This window comes from Copadichromis virginalis, linkage group LG20 (genome assembly GCF_057382275.1).
Source record: "Copadichromis virginalis isolate Kocher_CV1m ecotype Utaka linkage group LG20, C_Virginalis_male_GT1.1, whole genome shotgun sequence".
NCBI lineage: Eukaryota > Metazoa > Chordata > Actinopteri > Cichliformes > Cichlidae > Copadichromis > Copadichromis virginalis.
Window position 1 is genome coordinate 10,779,293 of NC_140637.1, and position 15,433 is coordinate 10,794,725.

The window sequence follows — 15,433 nt, forward strand, 5'->3', positions numbered from 1 at the left end:
CAGTTTTCCGATGATTTAAGACAAGGACCTCTTCTGATTGTATAAAATAAAGCCTAAAGATATAGCTCATTTTAGCACGCAGGGATTCAGTTTGAAATTTGTGATTATTAAGTTAGACTTAGAGCGCTTATTTACACACTACACGTGCCTGTAATGACAAACTATTCTATTACAAATCCATTTTAGCTCCACTGTGTTATGAAGGTATCAGCTTTGCACATTATGTAACTTGGGTGTATCGCGACACCGCGTGGCCTCTGTCGGCAAAACATTGGTTCCCACTGCGCGTGCTCCAGCGATACATCCGGCCGGTCCCTATCAATCGATCAGAGAGAGGAAGATGGCGTTGGATGGAGTGAGCGGGGTATGATCGATCACCGAAAAACTCGATTGGGTTCGTTTTTCCCATCTGAGCCAAAAACTCCGTAAGACCGCTTGGACCAGCAGTTTCAAGCCCGAGTGAAGACGAGATAACAAGGAGGTAAATCGGAAGTTGGTTTCTGTTAAAATGGCGCTTCTTAAAAAACCGAAAAGAACAGGCTAGCTGTGGAAACAACAAGAGGGGAGGCCGGACTCGCAGCTCCGCCATCTTGTTCCCTCACCACACGCATGTAGGCATGCTAAATTAATCCCTGATAACAAAGCTGCAAGGATTGAGGAATTGCAATCGATATATTGCACCGTCAAACCACGCTGTCAAAACTTGTGGAGAAACTGACGTTCAAGTTAAAAACAAGAAAAAGAAGAGAGAATTAAAAATAGCTGCACAGCCAGCGGGACACGAGATTACGCTTCATCCTTGCGTCAATGTCGTATCTCGCGGTTTAGTTGGCCTTTAGCATCTTTCGCGTTGCATTTCGGATTTAAGCTAGCAGTCATTTTGAGTGGTTGATTTTCAAAACGCCGTTTTTGTCCTTAAAAACACACACACGCAACATGTTTGTGAAGTTTGGTTCATAGGTTGCGTCCCATGGGACAGTTGTGAGTCTGGAGGAGATGTCATTATCTAACATAACAACTGAAACAAAGTACTTAGACATTACCAGTGGCAGCGTTGCTATAATTATTATAGTTTTATTACTGTTATTATTAATAATAATTTAGTTTAGATTTTATTATATTAGTTTAGTTTTTATTGGTTTCAGTTTTCATTTTGCTATTGGTTATTACTTATGCCAAATGCCAGAGCCAAAATTTTACCTCATCAACCAGTTTGTGCCAAAATTCTAACAGATTAACACATACCATATTTATTTATGTTTCCTCTGTTATTTTCCAAATTCCAAAAATAGTTTTAGTTAGTTTACCCCTTTTCATGGTCTAGGCTTTATTTTTATTTATCTAACTAGAATATTTTTCAAAGCTAGTTTTAGCTTTTGTTTAGTTTTAGTTAACAATGATAGCCGTGGTTATAGTCCAAAGGAAGACACAAATTAGTGTGAGGAATACAATTGCTGTTATTAAAACTGCTTGTGAAACAACACATACACAGTTAAAAAACTGATTTAGCTTGTTGGACGCTAACTTTAATACATCTCTGTGCTGATACATTGTAAAAGGGGTAATTGTGAAATTAAAATGAACACAACTTTCCAGTTTTAAATAAGGATAATAAATAATGTAATGGTGTAATGTGACATATAGTCTAGACACAGAATTTATACTTCATTATAGCTCATTATATCTTATTTCTGTTGACTTATATTAATTTGTAATGTATAGGTTTAGTTTTAAGGCTGATACATCTATTTTTCTGAAAGCAATCATCCCCTAATATTGACTGACCGCAGTCAGTCAATAATAAAACTACTATGCTGTCGGAGGATGCATAATTATATCAGAGGTGAAGAATGCAGACACAGATTTAACCTGACCATCACAGCCTTTTCAAGCTTCCTCGTGCTCCACATTTCATCCGTTTTATCCACAGAGCTTGTCCTTCAGGACGATGGAGTTCCCGTGGCACAGTGGGAAAGTTCTGGAGCAGCTTAACCGGCAGCGCAAGCAGGGCCTGCTGTGTGACTGCACCTTTGTCGTGGACGGTGTGGACTTCAAGGCCCACAAGGCTGTGCTGGCTGCCTGCAGCGTGTACTTCCGCACCCTCTTTCTGGACCAGAAGGATGTGGTACATCTGGACATTAGCAATGCAGCAGGTCGGTCCCCGTCAGGTTATGTGCTCTACCCTATCTCTGCCTCGTCTCTGCTGTCTAACTGGATGTGTTGTTTTGATGAATGTCGTTTCAGGCTTGGGTCAGGTCCTGGATTTTATGTACACTGCAAAGCTGACTTTAAATCTGCAGAATGTAGAAGACGTGCTGTCGGTAGCTCACTTTTTACAGATGCAAGAAATCGTGAATGCGTGTTCTGCGTACCAGTCGTTGTCAAATCCAGCCCCGTCCGTCATAACACTGGATTTTGCTGTTGGTGAGTCAGGTCCTCGGTGAATACTCGTGTCTGTACCCTTTTTTTCTTTATTTCAGATAAATTGTCATTGCCCTCAGCTAATCCGTCCATGCCTTGATTCTTCAAATGAATCATCAGGTTGCTTTGTATTAAATTTGTCAACCAATTTTACCGTCACTTTTCATAGCATGATGACAAACGTGTATTTCTGCTGTGTCCATGTTTGGCAGTAGTCCTAACAGATGCTGTTCTACATTAAAAAAGATAAATGAAAAGTAATTAATACATATTTACCCGATTGTTGTTTTGTTGAGCTCATAACATGGTTCTTTATCTGTTCTTATTGGCATTCAGTTTGTTGAAAATGGAACACAGTCGTCATTGATTCTGCATTCTAATGTGTGAAATGTTGCTCCTGATAATTTCGATTTGATTTGATTTTAATTCTGTCTTTAACACACCAGATGAAAAAACAGGTGAAGGAGAGCAGAAAGAGGAAACTGACAGTCAGCTGTCAGATTTGGCATCACAAGCCGAGGAGTGCCCTCGTAGCATTCCCACAGAGGATAAAGAGACCATTCAAAGTCAGGACATTTTAGAGGAAGAGCTTTCTGCCAAAACACAGAAGCCTGTTTCTCAGCCGAAACCCACTAGAACCCACACAGGCCGCGGACGACCCCCAAAAACGTCCCACCTTCTGACTCAAAAGAAGACGTCTGTCAAGAACAAGGAAGAAAGTGGTGCATTAGACGCACCCGCCTTCCAGGACGACACCGCTGATGCCGACTACATACTGAGTAAATACATATTCATAGAAAGTCTTTTCAGTTATTTAATTATGATGTATGCTAGCATGTTTAAAGTTTGAAAGGATCCACATGATGCTAGTAGCTTTTTATTTGATGGCATTTGATATCTTGATATATTATTTTATCCATTATTAATGTTTTTAAGAAACGATAGGTTATATAAATAAATACATACATAAATGTTTAAAATCAAGAGTTAATTTCAATGGAAAGAACACAAATGATTGTGATGGCTTAACAAAGAAGTGTTTTCGTTTTTTATTTTATTGTTTTTATTAGAATCACCGTTAAAATCTGCTGGCAGTTCGCCTTATATGAGCTCCCGCGGGAGGAGAATCAGAAAACCACCTCGACGAAACTTCCCACCTGGTGAGCGCTCTGTCCTGAAGGAACTTATGCAATGCCCCTTTCGTTTAAGCTTCCCACTGGACAAACTCTGTGCAGAGGCAGGAAAAGCGAAGTCATTTAAAAACACCTCTAGATTCAGGTTGATTAGTGCTCGAATGATTATCCGAGTGCTGTTTTCCGCATTTTCACATTCCGTTTAAAATGCCAGAAATGTGATTAAAAACATGTATATTTCTTCAGCACCTTTCAAACACGCAGTCATTTCACATTAATCTAATAGGATTTAGAGCATTTGCTTCGTATTAGAATAAACACATTTCTTTAAAGGTTGCAGCAAACCTGCTTCTTGTATTTGTTTCATTGCTGATGGTGCTAGTTGTTGCCCCAGTTGTAGCTGGTATGTCTGGAAGACGCAGTGGGGAACATTAACGTAAGAGTGACCTCTGTCTGATGTAAAGAATGTCATCACTTTAACAGACCGATGAAGCCAGTAATCCCATATCTCAAAAAGTCATTGCTATTCCCCGTCAAAGCTGTAGACAGTTTGTCATTTTCAGAGCTTTTCTGCTCTTGTTCTCCCAGACAATGACTCAGAGGATGAAGCCCCATCACAGGCAAAAACTGATAATAAGGTGGCAGAGCCAGCAGGGGTGGCTGAAGGGCAGGAAGAACACTCTTTGGAGACCGGCGATGTGGAGGCTGATGATATTGATGATAACGAGGATGGAGAGGAGGATGACGAGATAAGTCAGCAAATGGAAGGAGACAGCCCAAGCAGCGAGAGAGATGGAAGACAAGCTCAGTCAGCGTGCATGAGCAGCCGATCTGAATCAAAGCCTTACAGCTCCGTGACACACAAATGTGAGGTGAGGGATTTGTGGGACGGCCTAAGTTGCGCTGTGCCTGCTTTTCCTGCTCTGGTCTGCAGGCTCTGAAGATATAAATGTCAATGCTGGGAGCTTTCATGAAAAGCTGGGCATCATAGATGCTTTTATGCAAATGTTGGTCACATTTGCATGCATATCTTTGCATTAAAAGGCTTCACGATATATTTTCCTCTTTTTAGGACTGCGGGAAGAAATTCACCCACACGGGCAATTTCAAGAGGCACATGCGTATTCACACTGGAGAGAAGCCCTTCAGGTGCCGGGACTGCAACAAGGCTTTCTCTGACCCCGCAGCTTGTAAAGCCCATGAGAAAACACACAGGTGGATGGCTTTTCCTTTTCCTTTTCATATTCATTTAGTGTATCTTTGCATACTTCTGCAGAGGGCTTAATTAAAGTGAGCTGTCGTTGACTCCTAGCCCCCTGAAGCCGTACTGCTGCTCTACTTGCGGAAAGAGCTACCGTCAGATCAGTCTGCTCAACCTGCATCGCAAACGTCACACAGGGGAAGCGCGGTACAGCTGTGAAGTTTGTGGCAAGCTTTTCACCACTTCGGGCAATCTGAAGCGCCACCAGCTGGTGCACAGCGGCGAGAAGCCATACCACTGCGACTACTGCGAGAAGGCTTTCTCTGACCCCACGGCCAAGATGCGACATCTGGAGACACATGACACAGAGAAGGGCAACAAGTGTCCACACTGCGACAAACGCTTCAACCAGGTACCCTTGGAAAGGTTTGGCTTTTCTGTGGACAAATATAAACACGATGAATGAATAACATGATTCCAGGCAACACTATTTTTAATTGAAAAATCTTAGCTGGATAGTAATATTCACTGTTTGTATATGTATATATATATAACTCTGCCTCAAACCCCTTGGGAATGATATGTGTGTGTTCCTCAAACTAGGGTCCTCTTCCTGAGGCCCGTGAGTCTTATGAGTCTGGACAGAAGCCTCTGATGATGTGCCTGAAATGTGCTGGTACCACTCTTACAGTTTGGGGGTTACCACTTAGACCACTTTGGACTTTACCTTCCACACCCACTTTTGCAGCTGGATGTGGGTAAGGGAAGGGAGATAGGAGAAAAACAACACGACTCTCTTTAGAGCAACAGGTCAGGGTACAAATCCTCTGCAGGGCATGGATACAGTAAGGTTCCCCAGGCTAGATCCCTAGTTCTATCCAAACCTGCGCCAGAGAGACTTAACTAAAGTCATACTGGCTTGGCTGTCACCCCGGTTGAGCGCGCATATACTTAAGTGTCATTTAAGGAACATTTTTGTTGTTTTGTGTTTCCTCGTTAGGTTGGGAATCTAAAAGCTCATTTAAAAATCCACATTACAGACGGGCCTCTCAAGTGCAAAGAATGTGGCAAGCAGTTTACCACTTCAGGTAAAAAAAGAAGTAATAACAATGTTGCTTTTTTTCTCCCTGCATTTTTATTGTCACAGTGAATAAAACGCTCTCTGTTTCTTCATGAATACAAATTCTACCTGTCATATTGATCTTGAGAGAAATTAAGGACCAAAAAAATATCAAAACATACACCATTGATTTGTTATTTTATTTATTTATTTATTTATTTTTGTACTTACTAACAGAAACCTACTTTGCTCCTTTCCGTTAGTAGGTAGTGTTAGTCAGTGTTATTCAGTTTGAAAATGGTTTGGGATATACAAAAAACCCATTAAACTGCATGCAAGTACAACAAATGTTATATTTAGAGATTCAGTAATAATTATAATATCACTAATAATATTAAAATAATGATAAATACTATTAAAATAAAGTGTGATATCCAATAGTTAGACCATACATGAACAAAATTATTTAATTGCTTTTAGTTGGTGTGTTACTATGTAGAATTGTTTTTCTTCTTTGAGCCATTTGGTCTAATCTGTGTGTACTAATACCTGCTTTTTAGGGAATCTGAAGAGGCACCTGCGGGTTCACAGCGGGGAGAAACCGTACGTCTGCGGGCACTGCCAGAGAGCTTTCAGTGATCCCGGAGCTCTGCAGCGGCATGAGCGCATCCATACAGGTACTCTGGGGATTCTGGGGAACTTATTTTCATTCTTCCATCTGAATCCCTGTGTGAATATTATCTACTTCCCACGATAGTGAAACAGTTATTTATATGTTGCAGGAGAGAAGCCCTGTGTCTGTATTATCTGTGGTAAAGCTTTCACTCAGGCCAGCTCCCTCATCGCTCATGTCCGCCAGCACACGGGAGAGAAGCCCTACGTCTGCGATCGCTGTGGTAAAAGGTCAGCACGGCACAGTGCTGCAATGATAGGCTCAGGTTTCAAACTCACTTGTAGCTGAGGTATAGAAACTGGCATTATTTAACAGGGATGTTTGAGAGGGGAATATTAAGTGTAGTTTAGAGGTTTTGACCTGTGTAGGCGGTAATGAGAATTGAAGATAATATAGATTTGTGGTCATTCTCAAAGGTCAAGTAACAGTGACCTGTTATAGTTCATTCAAATGATAGTGAGAGTACTGAGATTGACCAAATTAGAGATTAAAATACTGTTTAAAAGATTATTTTCTTATGAACAAAATGAATAAATGTGTCAGTAAAGTAGATGAGAGGAAATATCATATATATGTTTTTGTGCAGGTTTGTGCAGTCTAGTCAACTGGCCAATCACATTCGCCATCACGACAACGTCCGCCCGCACAAGTGTCAGATGTGCAACAAGGCATTTGTTAATGTGGGAGACCTGTCGAAGCACATCATCATTCACACAGGTGAAGAACAAATTTGTTACAAGGCTTTTTTTTGGGAGAGTGAGGGTTCACCTGTTGAGCAGCTAAGTCTCTGTTTCCCACCACATTTGTATCCATCCAGCAGAACTCTGATCTTTCACCGTCAATTGACTACTTATCTTTGTTTTGTTGTCTCAGGAGAGAAGCCGTTCCTGTGCGATAAATGTGGTCGGGGGTTCAATCGCGTGGACAATCTGCGCTCTCACGTCAAGACTGTGCACCAAGGCAAGGCCGGCATGAAGCGGCTGGTGGTGTCAGAGGGAAGCTCAGACGAGTTGGGTGATGGAGGAGCGGGGCCATGCACCTCTGACAGCGAGATCAACATCGTCACCGTCACCACGGAGGACATCGTCACACTGGCGACAGAGGCCCTGGCGGCCAGTTCTGTAGCTCAGCTGACAGGTCAGACTACATCTTCAAGGCTAGAATGTAATCAACAACACAGATGTTTGTAGATGGCTGTGAGGCACAGACGGTGACAATGTTTGTGTCTGTTAACAGTAGTTCCAGTGGCTGCTTCGGTTTCTGCAGATGAGACCGAAGCTCTGAAAGCTGAAATCACCAAGGCCGTGGAGAAAGTGCAAGAAGCAGGTAAGACCTGGCATTATAAAAACATGTAATGTTATGAATAGGGATGGGTACCGGTGTCCGGTGCCATGATGGCACCGGTTCTGACATAAACGGTAGTAACCAGACCGAAAAGCAGCGCACATTTCGGTGCTTTATTTCGGTGCTTTTTTTTCCTGAGCTGTGATACACTTCTAGCCAATCATTTTACGTTTCCGAGGATAGTAGGCGGGTCCAGGTACGTGCGTTCTTTTAGAGCAGAGCTACAGATTAAAAATGCCCAAGGCGAAGCGGTCAAAAGTCTGGCTGTACTTCACAGCAAAATATGCAAACTCAGCAGCCTGCAACAAGTGCTTTAAGCTGATACTGTCAAAGGAGGTAACACCTCAAATCCGATGAAACACCTGGCGACGCATAGCGGTTTTTTTTAAAAGCCCAGAAATGCGCCGTATGATAGCTTGCTGCGAGACCTCACACCGTGCACATCTACTGTGCGTGGGTTGCCTGTTATCGGACCCGGAGTTAGCAATATCCCCCAAAAACACGAAGAGGAGAGTCCTGGCCCCTAGCCCTGTCAGTGTAGCAGAAATGATGACGGATGATGATGGCAGCAGCTGCCGTTCTTCTCTGCGTGAGTAGCTTAATGTTGTTCGCGTGTAATTTACGTTTAGTAGGCTAACCTCGTTATTACATTAATGCATGTAAGGTGAACTAGCAAACATCATCATAGCTACATGCGGCTGTCCTCTTGTTTGATGGCAGATACTCCCTTCACCCTGGCCAAAAAGGCCTAAAATGACCAAAGAAAAAGTGGAAAACAGTTAAACATGAGAGGTTTTGGACAAAGTTTGTGTTTTTTCCCATTGATTAAGCACTGCTTCCAGCCAAGAGTGATACCATATATGCCCCATAGCTGCAGAAAAGGCTAACATTGTTATCTTTTTACAAAAAACCAGCTGAACATGAGAGGTTTTTGGACCAATTTTGTGTTCTCCAGTCTTTAAGCACCGGTTTGAGCACCGTTTGAGCACCGGCACCGTTTCAAAAGTACCGATTTGGCACCGGTATCGGATAAAACCTAAACGATACCCATCCCTAGTTATGAATGACAACAAAATATCAGACATGGTTTGGGGGAGTAGCAGTATGGAGTGTTACGCTTATAAGCTGAAGTCCATTTATTGACCCTGAAAACAATAATCAGTAAAAGAAGCTGAATATGTACGTATGAGTATGTGAGACAGATTTTGAAGTACACAGCTACTTGCATAACCATCTAAATGGTCTCAATGAGAAGTATTATTACAGTACTGTAAACAGTACCGTAAACTTCATCAGAAGCCAGTTCCTTTTTCTTACACAGAACAGGACACAGATTGAAAAATGGTTCGTTTGTTCATGAAACCTTCTTCTCTTCTCAGATCCCAACACGCAGATTTTGTATGCTTGTGATTCGTGTGGCGATAAATTCTTGGATGCCAGCTCCTTAGCTCAGCACGTACGCATCCACACAGCTCAAGCCCTGGTCATGTTTCAGGCAGATTCCGACTTCTACCAGTACACCACAGCCACCACTGCCGAGGGGGATTCCACTGCAACATGGCAACCCACACCCGAACAGGTCATCCACGAAGGAGAGCTAATCTTCCGTGCTCAGGTTGGAGAGGGAGAAACAGAGGACGGGATGATTGGAGAGGCGCAAGAACAAGAAGAATCAGAACAGGAAGCTCAGGAGAAGGTGGAGAATGGACAGGTGGAGACCACCACTGAGATCAAAACATATGAAAAAGATGTAGAGGAGGACAAGGAGCAGGAGATGGAGTGTGAGAGGCAGTCGTAGTGGGGCAGATTTGTTTAAAGTGTGTGTCATTTTGCTTGTAAATGAAATGAGATTTATACTGTATAAGGAGAAGTAAGAAATGAAGTGTGTTTATGAGTTTTGTTAAATATGAACTGGATTCATAACAGACACTGTTCCTGAAAAAAAATTCTTTCCAGATTTGTGATCAGTAATCATGTCCTGTTTTCAGCAAACAAGGTGAGATCTAGTAGTTTTTGTAAACGTTGAGAGGCGGTTATGCTACTTTGTGTAGTTTATTTTTAGACTTCAGTGTAGGACTGTGCTTCGTCCATTATATAAAACATTTTAAAGTCTGTCTTACCCAGTATAACTTAAAGAAAAGAATTCTATGTGATATTTTTCCCATTTTTATGATGAAATAATAATATAATCATTTTCTTTAAACATCCAAAATATTTTTCTTGTACTTAAAGTATTTTCATGCAGAGAATGTTACTCAAAGGCTATCTACATGAACATATATGAGTACTAAACTAAAGTAAAGGACACTTGATGCCTTTTTACAGAAGCAAGGTGTTGTAAATCTTGTGTTTGGATAATATTTGTATATTTGTCATGTTACCTCTGAAAAGATTAGACTTGTGTACAGTGACGACAAACTGACAAATGTCACAAGACATTTTTGTGTCACTATTGATTTTTGTGTCATTAATTTGTCTGCAGAATGGATATAACCCCTAATACTACTTTTACTGGAAGATGCCATCAGCTCAATAAAGAATTGCCACTGCTTGTGTTGTGCTCTTGTTTTTACTAAAAATAAATAAAAAGAATAACAAAGGCTTATGTGCCTTGCTTATTATTTAAAAACAGAAATAACTTAAATGACAGCTGAAAGGCATAATCCTTTAAGTCGTTTAAACGCCGTTTTTGTTGTAAATATTCAGTAAAAATGTGCATATTTATATTTCGATGCCTGGACTTACCTGTTTGCCAGGCTTACAATGAAGCTCTCACGCTATTGGTTGACTGGCAGTCAGAGCGACGCGTTCCGCTCTGTGATTGGCTGCCTCTTAGGGTCAGAGTTTAGTCAACTGCTAACGCTGACGTCGACTTCTGCAGCAAAATGGCGGCGCTGACAGCAGTCATGCAGACGAACCGGTCCGGTTCTTTATCATCGTCCAAAAAACGAACCGGAACGGTGTTAATGAGGCGGTTCAAGCTTTTGGACCATAGCGTCCTTTTATTGCTGTCGTTAGCCTCCGTGCTGCATTGTGCTTTGGCTGACGGTAAGACGTTGGTGCTGCTGGACAACCTCAACATCAAAGACACCCATTCAATCTTCTTCCGCAGTCTGGCAGGTCAGTATGATAATACTATTTTTTTGCAGCTTTACTTACTCTGCTATGCAGTCGTATATATGCCTCGTTTACCGGGCATCAGCAAGTTTTTGGCAGCTAACAAAAAGCCGCTGCTAGACCAGAAATTGATGCACGATAGCAAGAATGCTAACATTAGCTTAGCTGGAATGTGTTCGCGGTCCTAACGTAATTTGAGCCTCTTACAACTCAGTGTAATATAATAATATAGATGAAGATGTGCTCGATGCTGTTGTTGTTAAAATTATTTAAATAATACTATGCATTTCCGTGCATATTTGCATTTCCGCTCCTCTGCTCTTCTGGTTTGCTGGTAGGTACAGTAGTGGGAGAAATCCACTTTCCTGATTAGGCAACAGTCTTCAAAAGAGGAGTTCATACAGTTTGGGTTATTACTGTTTTAAGAAGACATGTAAAACAAAACGTTTTGTCTGAAGATACAACTTTTTGTAATACTCGGGGATATTGCATGCTTTTGTTAGAGATAACATCAGTGCTTGCACACCTTTGCTGTATCCTGTTGTAGTAAACATGTCCTAATTTTCAAAAACCACTGTGTTAAAACTTTAGCCTTAGTACAGCATTGTTACTGTTAATTATAATGCATCTGTCTTCTTCAGACCATGGATTTGACCTCACCTTCAAGACCGCTGATGATCCCTCCCTGTCGCTGATCAAATATGGCCAGTTCCTGTATGACCACTTAATTATCTTCTCACCATCAGTTGAAGGTGAGTTTCGCAGCGTTAAAACAAAAAATAAATAAATTGTGGCAGGTGATTTCTTCCTGAAGGTAAACACTTTTTTGTCATCCGCAGACTTTGGTGGAAATATAAATGTGGAGACTATTACATCCTTCATTGACGGTGGGGGCAATGTCCTGGTTGCTGCAAGTTCAGACATCGGTCAGTTGATTTATAACAGTGTTTGTTCAAGTCGTATATTATTTGAAATGTTTAAGTATGATCATTCAAGTATTTTTGTTTTGTTCTTGTTTCACAGGCGACCCTCTGAGGGAGCTGGGCAGTGAGTGTGGCATTGAGTTTGACGAGGAAAAGACTGCCGTCATTGATCATCACAACTATGATGTGTCTGATCCTGGAGAGGTAAATGGCTTGGCCTTTACACAGCTGCCATTTTATGTTTTGTTATGTTGTTGTAATTTGTGATCTTTTGTAACTCCAGCATACCCTGATTGTCGCTGACCCAGAGAACCTGCTGAAAGCTCCCACTATTGTCGGCAAACCCACCAAGAAACCTGTTTTATTCAAGGGTGTCGGGTAAGCACAGTGATTTTCACGCTGATGTGTAATAAATGATAAATTCATCCTTTTAGCTGGAGCAGAGACTTGTGTCAGAAGATGTAACAGATAGTGTTGTTAGATTTTTAGTCATTGTAAAAGATTAACTCCCATGCTCAGTGGAAAATATATTGAATGTGGCTCACTTCTTCCAGCATGGTGGCAGACCCAGACAACCCTCTTGTCCTGGACATCCTTACTGGGTCCTCCACCTCCTACTCCTTTTTCCCTGACAGACCCATCTCACAGGTAATACTGTTGACATGTCATGATAATGTCAGGTAATGAATTATGATTTATTCAGGACAAACTGTCCCGGGCATGATAAGTAGCCCTTTAAAATTAAAATTGTGTAGTAATGCTTTTGGAAGAAAAAGACAAGCTTATTGTGCACTACCTCATTTTCTCCGCGATGTATAACGTGGTCAAAGTGTCAGAACAAAGGGTGGAGCTAAAACTGCTTTGTTCAGGCAGAATGAACCACAGGGCAGCACCAAGCCCAGTATGAGATGATTAAGGATTATTTTCAACTATTTTTAACGCAAAATTACGCTGGTAGAGTCCAATAATAAACAAGTTGAGTTGAGATCCTTGTATAACTATTATTAGCCTGAATGGATATTCAGTTCACTTCAATTTGATTTTATTTATAGAGAGAATCAAATCACAACAACAGTCACCTCAAGGCATTTTATATTGTATTGTGAAGAGGAAAGCTCCAACAATCAGAAGACCTGCTATGAGCAAACACTTGATAGTGAGAAGAAAAACTTCTCGGTATCACCCCTTTTAACAGGACCAAACCTCATGCACAACCACGCTCAGGGAGGGGCAGCTATTGGCCATGACCGTTTGGGGACAGGAGGTACTAAGTTAATTTTACTTTTTTAATGTTGTTGTTGTTTTGTGTTTTTTTTTTTTTTAATGCTGTAGTACCCCCACGCTGTTGGCAAGAACACCCTGCTGATCGCTGGGCTCCAGGCTCGAAACAATGCCAGAGTGGTGTTTAGTGGCTCCTTGGACTTCTTCAGCGATGCCTTCTTCAACTCTGCAGTGCAGAAAGCCACACCAGGTTCACAGAGGTACTCCTGTCAGTGATGGCCTGGCTTGTTTTTCTTCCATGTGAATGTTACAAGTTCAAACACATTTACTGCAGATTTCTGCAAGTTTAGATGCTTAGAATGTGTTCCACTGAGTTTGCAGTTTAGTGCGTTTGACCTCCTAAAGCTAATCTGTAGGTGGAAAACAGCCTTAAAATGTAAGATTGTAATAACTAGTCACTGATATTAGATTTGGTTACAATATAGTTGGTTACAGATGTCAGTGTTCCCTGTCCTTATGGGCTTTTTCAGGCACGAGCGGACAGGGAACATGGAGCTGGCCGAGGCTCTGTCTCGCTGGGTGTTCAAGGAGGCTGGAGTCCTCAGAGTGGGAGCTGTTACCCATCATCGCGTGGGGGAGACCGACGCCCCCACAGCATACACCATCACCGACCTCGTGGTGGGTCTTGTTGTCTGTTTGTTATCATCACCGTGAAGATATTTGTTTTTAATGCAGTGTCGCTCAATCACTGTAAACCCTTTTCATGCAGGAATACAGCATTGTCATTGAGATGTTGTCCGAGGGCCGTTGGATCCCATTCGACGGAGATGATATCCAGCTTGAGTTTGTGAGGATCGATCCCTTCGTCCGGACTTATCTCAAGAAAAATGGTATGGTATTGTATTATAGAATATATTTACATTCATTTACGTCTTGTTTACAACCTACATGTATTGTTTTTATAATGTTTGGCAGGATTGACTTCATATTCTCGTCATATTTACAAACTGCATTTATGATAAATGTTCCATTGTTGTTCAACTAGGAGGTAAATACAGTGTCCAGTTCAAGCTGCCTGATGTGTATGGAGTCTTCCAGTTCAAAGTGGACTATAACCGACTAGGATATACACATCTCTACTCCTCCACTCAGGCAAGTTCATCAGAAGTTCCCTCCTAAAGACTGAGTCATGTTGAGTTTATTTACTATAAGATAAATGTATAGAAATGGTAAATATGGAAAGTATTGCTCAATTAATCATCCTGGTTACTACCTCTGTTCTTTTATCAATCATTTGTTGTAATAGTAACATAGTAACCTATTAGTTGATGTGCTGTATGGCTTGCTAACTAATCCAGTTGTGTTTCTCCACCGTAGGTATCGGTGCGTCCTCTGCAGCACACCCAGTATGAGCGCTTCATCCCCTCAGCCTACCCATACTATGCCAGTGTCTTCTCCATGATGGCTGGACTCTTTGTCTTCAGCGTAGTTTTCCTCCACATGAAAGAGAAGGAGAAGTCTGACTAATACAGAATGCCAGTGGGGAAGAGAAAATAAGACTGGAAGTGAACTTGTGGTGTGAAGAGTGGAAATGAATGTCGTGATGGCTTGAGTCTTCATGCAGGGACTTGGACTGTTTCTGTTCTGTTATTGGGGAACTCACTTTGTCGGGGTCTGAGGGCCAAAAGAGGCCCTGACTGTAATGCAGTGGTTGTGGGAGGTTTTTTTACACTTTGGAATCACTCAGTGGCCCTTGTCTGTTCAGAAGTCAGTCAGCGTTTGTTTAAAGTTGCTTTACAATTGATTAAATATTTCAAGTCAAACATTTGCTTAGAAATGGGGAAGAAATTTACAATAAAATTTGACCTGCATTGTTTTATTTTTCAGCCAGAAAAGTTTATTGTGGTAACTACATGCACTGATTATGGCAACAACTCATTTGTTTGTTTTTTTTGATAAGATTAATGTGTTTCCAAATAAGTTGGAGTCATCTTAATAAAATATTGACATTCCACTCAATAGAAATGCCTGTTGTCTCTGTAACTTAACACGCAATAACGGTGTTCATTGAAATGTTACGAGTGGTTTGGTCCACTGAATGTGGAGCTGCTATGATTTGTGCTTAAGGCAAAATAAATGTTTAATGACACTCATTTTAATGTGCAGATACTTAACAAGAAGTGAAATGTGGGGAAAAGTAAAAATGAACAACTATCAAAACTCTAGATATTAAACAAACCTTAATCTTGATATGTGCACATTTTTAAAAAAGAGCCAGGGTGCTTTAGCATTTACCAAGATGAACAAGGTCTGAAGAAGAGCTGGAAACGCTGGGGAAAA

General features: G+C 41.3%; 2 protein-coding genes across 2 annotated transcripts; both read left to right on the forward strand.

Annotated features, from left to right (window-relative positions):
• Window positions 1-299: 299 nt before the first annotated feature.
• Window positions 300-10,381, forward strand: zbtb17 (zinc finger and BTB domain containing 17). The gene is made up of 15 exons (XM_085443347.1): window positions 300-481; window positions 1,931-2,153; window positions 2,245-2,424; window positions 2,868-3,200; window positions 3,492-3,581; window positions 4,143-4,426; window positions 4,627-4,769; window positions 4,867-5,167; window positions 5,756-5,843; window positions 6,376-6,492; window positions 6,598-6,718; window positions 7,075-7,205; window positions 7,362-7,625; window positions 7,725-7,814; window positions 9,212-10,381. Exons 2-15 carry the CDS (start codon window positions 1,949-1,951, stop codon window positions 9,628-9,630), a joined length of 2,766 nt encoding a protein of 921 aa, XP_085299473.1. The 5' UTR covers window positions 300-481; window positions 1,931-1,948; the 3' UTR covers window positions 9,631-10,381.
• Window positions 10,382-10,669: 288 nt separating this feature from the next.
• ddost (dolichyl-diphosphooligosaccharide--protein glycosyltransferase subunit (non-catalytic)) lies at window positions 10,670-15,246 on the forward strand. Its single transcript, XM_085444244.1, has 11 exons — window positions 10,670-10,952; window positions 11,591-11,701; window positions 11,789-11,875; window positions 11,973-12,076; window positions 12,156-12,250; window positions 12,427-12,520; window positions 13,205-13,353; window positions 13,624-13,771; window positions 13,863-13,983; window positions 14,139-14,245; window positions 14,471-15,246. Exons 1-11 carry the CDS (start codon window positions 10,718-10,720, stop codon window positions 14,618-14,620), a joined length of 1,401 nt encoding a protein of 466 aa, XP_085300370.1. The 5' UTR covers window positions 10,670-10,717; the 3' UTR covers window positions 14,621-15,246.
• Window positions 15,247-15,433: the final 187 nt, after the last annotated feature.

Bases quoted from the DNA above. Each gene is read 5' to 3' on its own strand.
- zbtb17 (XM_085443347.1), top strand. From the start codon at position 1,949: ATGGAGTTCCCGTGGCACAGTGGGAAAGTTCTGGAGCAGCTTAACCGG. The intron at 4,427-4,626 runs GTGAGGGATTTG...TCCTCTTTTTAG, and splicing joins CCGTGACACACAAATGTGAG to GACTGCGGGAAGAAATTCAC. The intron at 5,168-5,755 runs GTACCCTTGGAA...TTTCCTCGTTAG, and splicing joins GCGACAAACGCTTCAACCAG to GTTGGGAATCTAAAAGCTCA.
- ddost (XM_085444244.1), top strand. From the start codon at position 10,718: ATGGCGGCGCTGACAGCAGTCATGCAGACGAACCGGTCCGGTTCTTTA. The intron at 12,521-13,204 runs GTAATACTGTTG...TTAATGCTGTAG, and splicing joins CTGACAGACCCATCTCACAG to TACCCCCACGCTGTTGGCAA. The intron at 14,246-14,470 runs GCAAGTTCATCA...TCTCCACCGTAG, and splicing joins ATCTCTACTCCTCCACTCAG to GTATCGGTGCGTCCTCTGCA.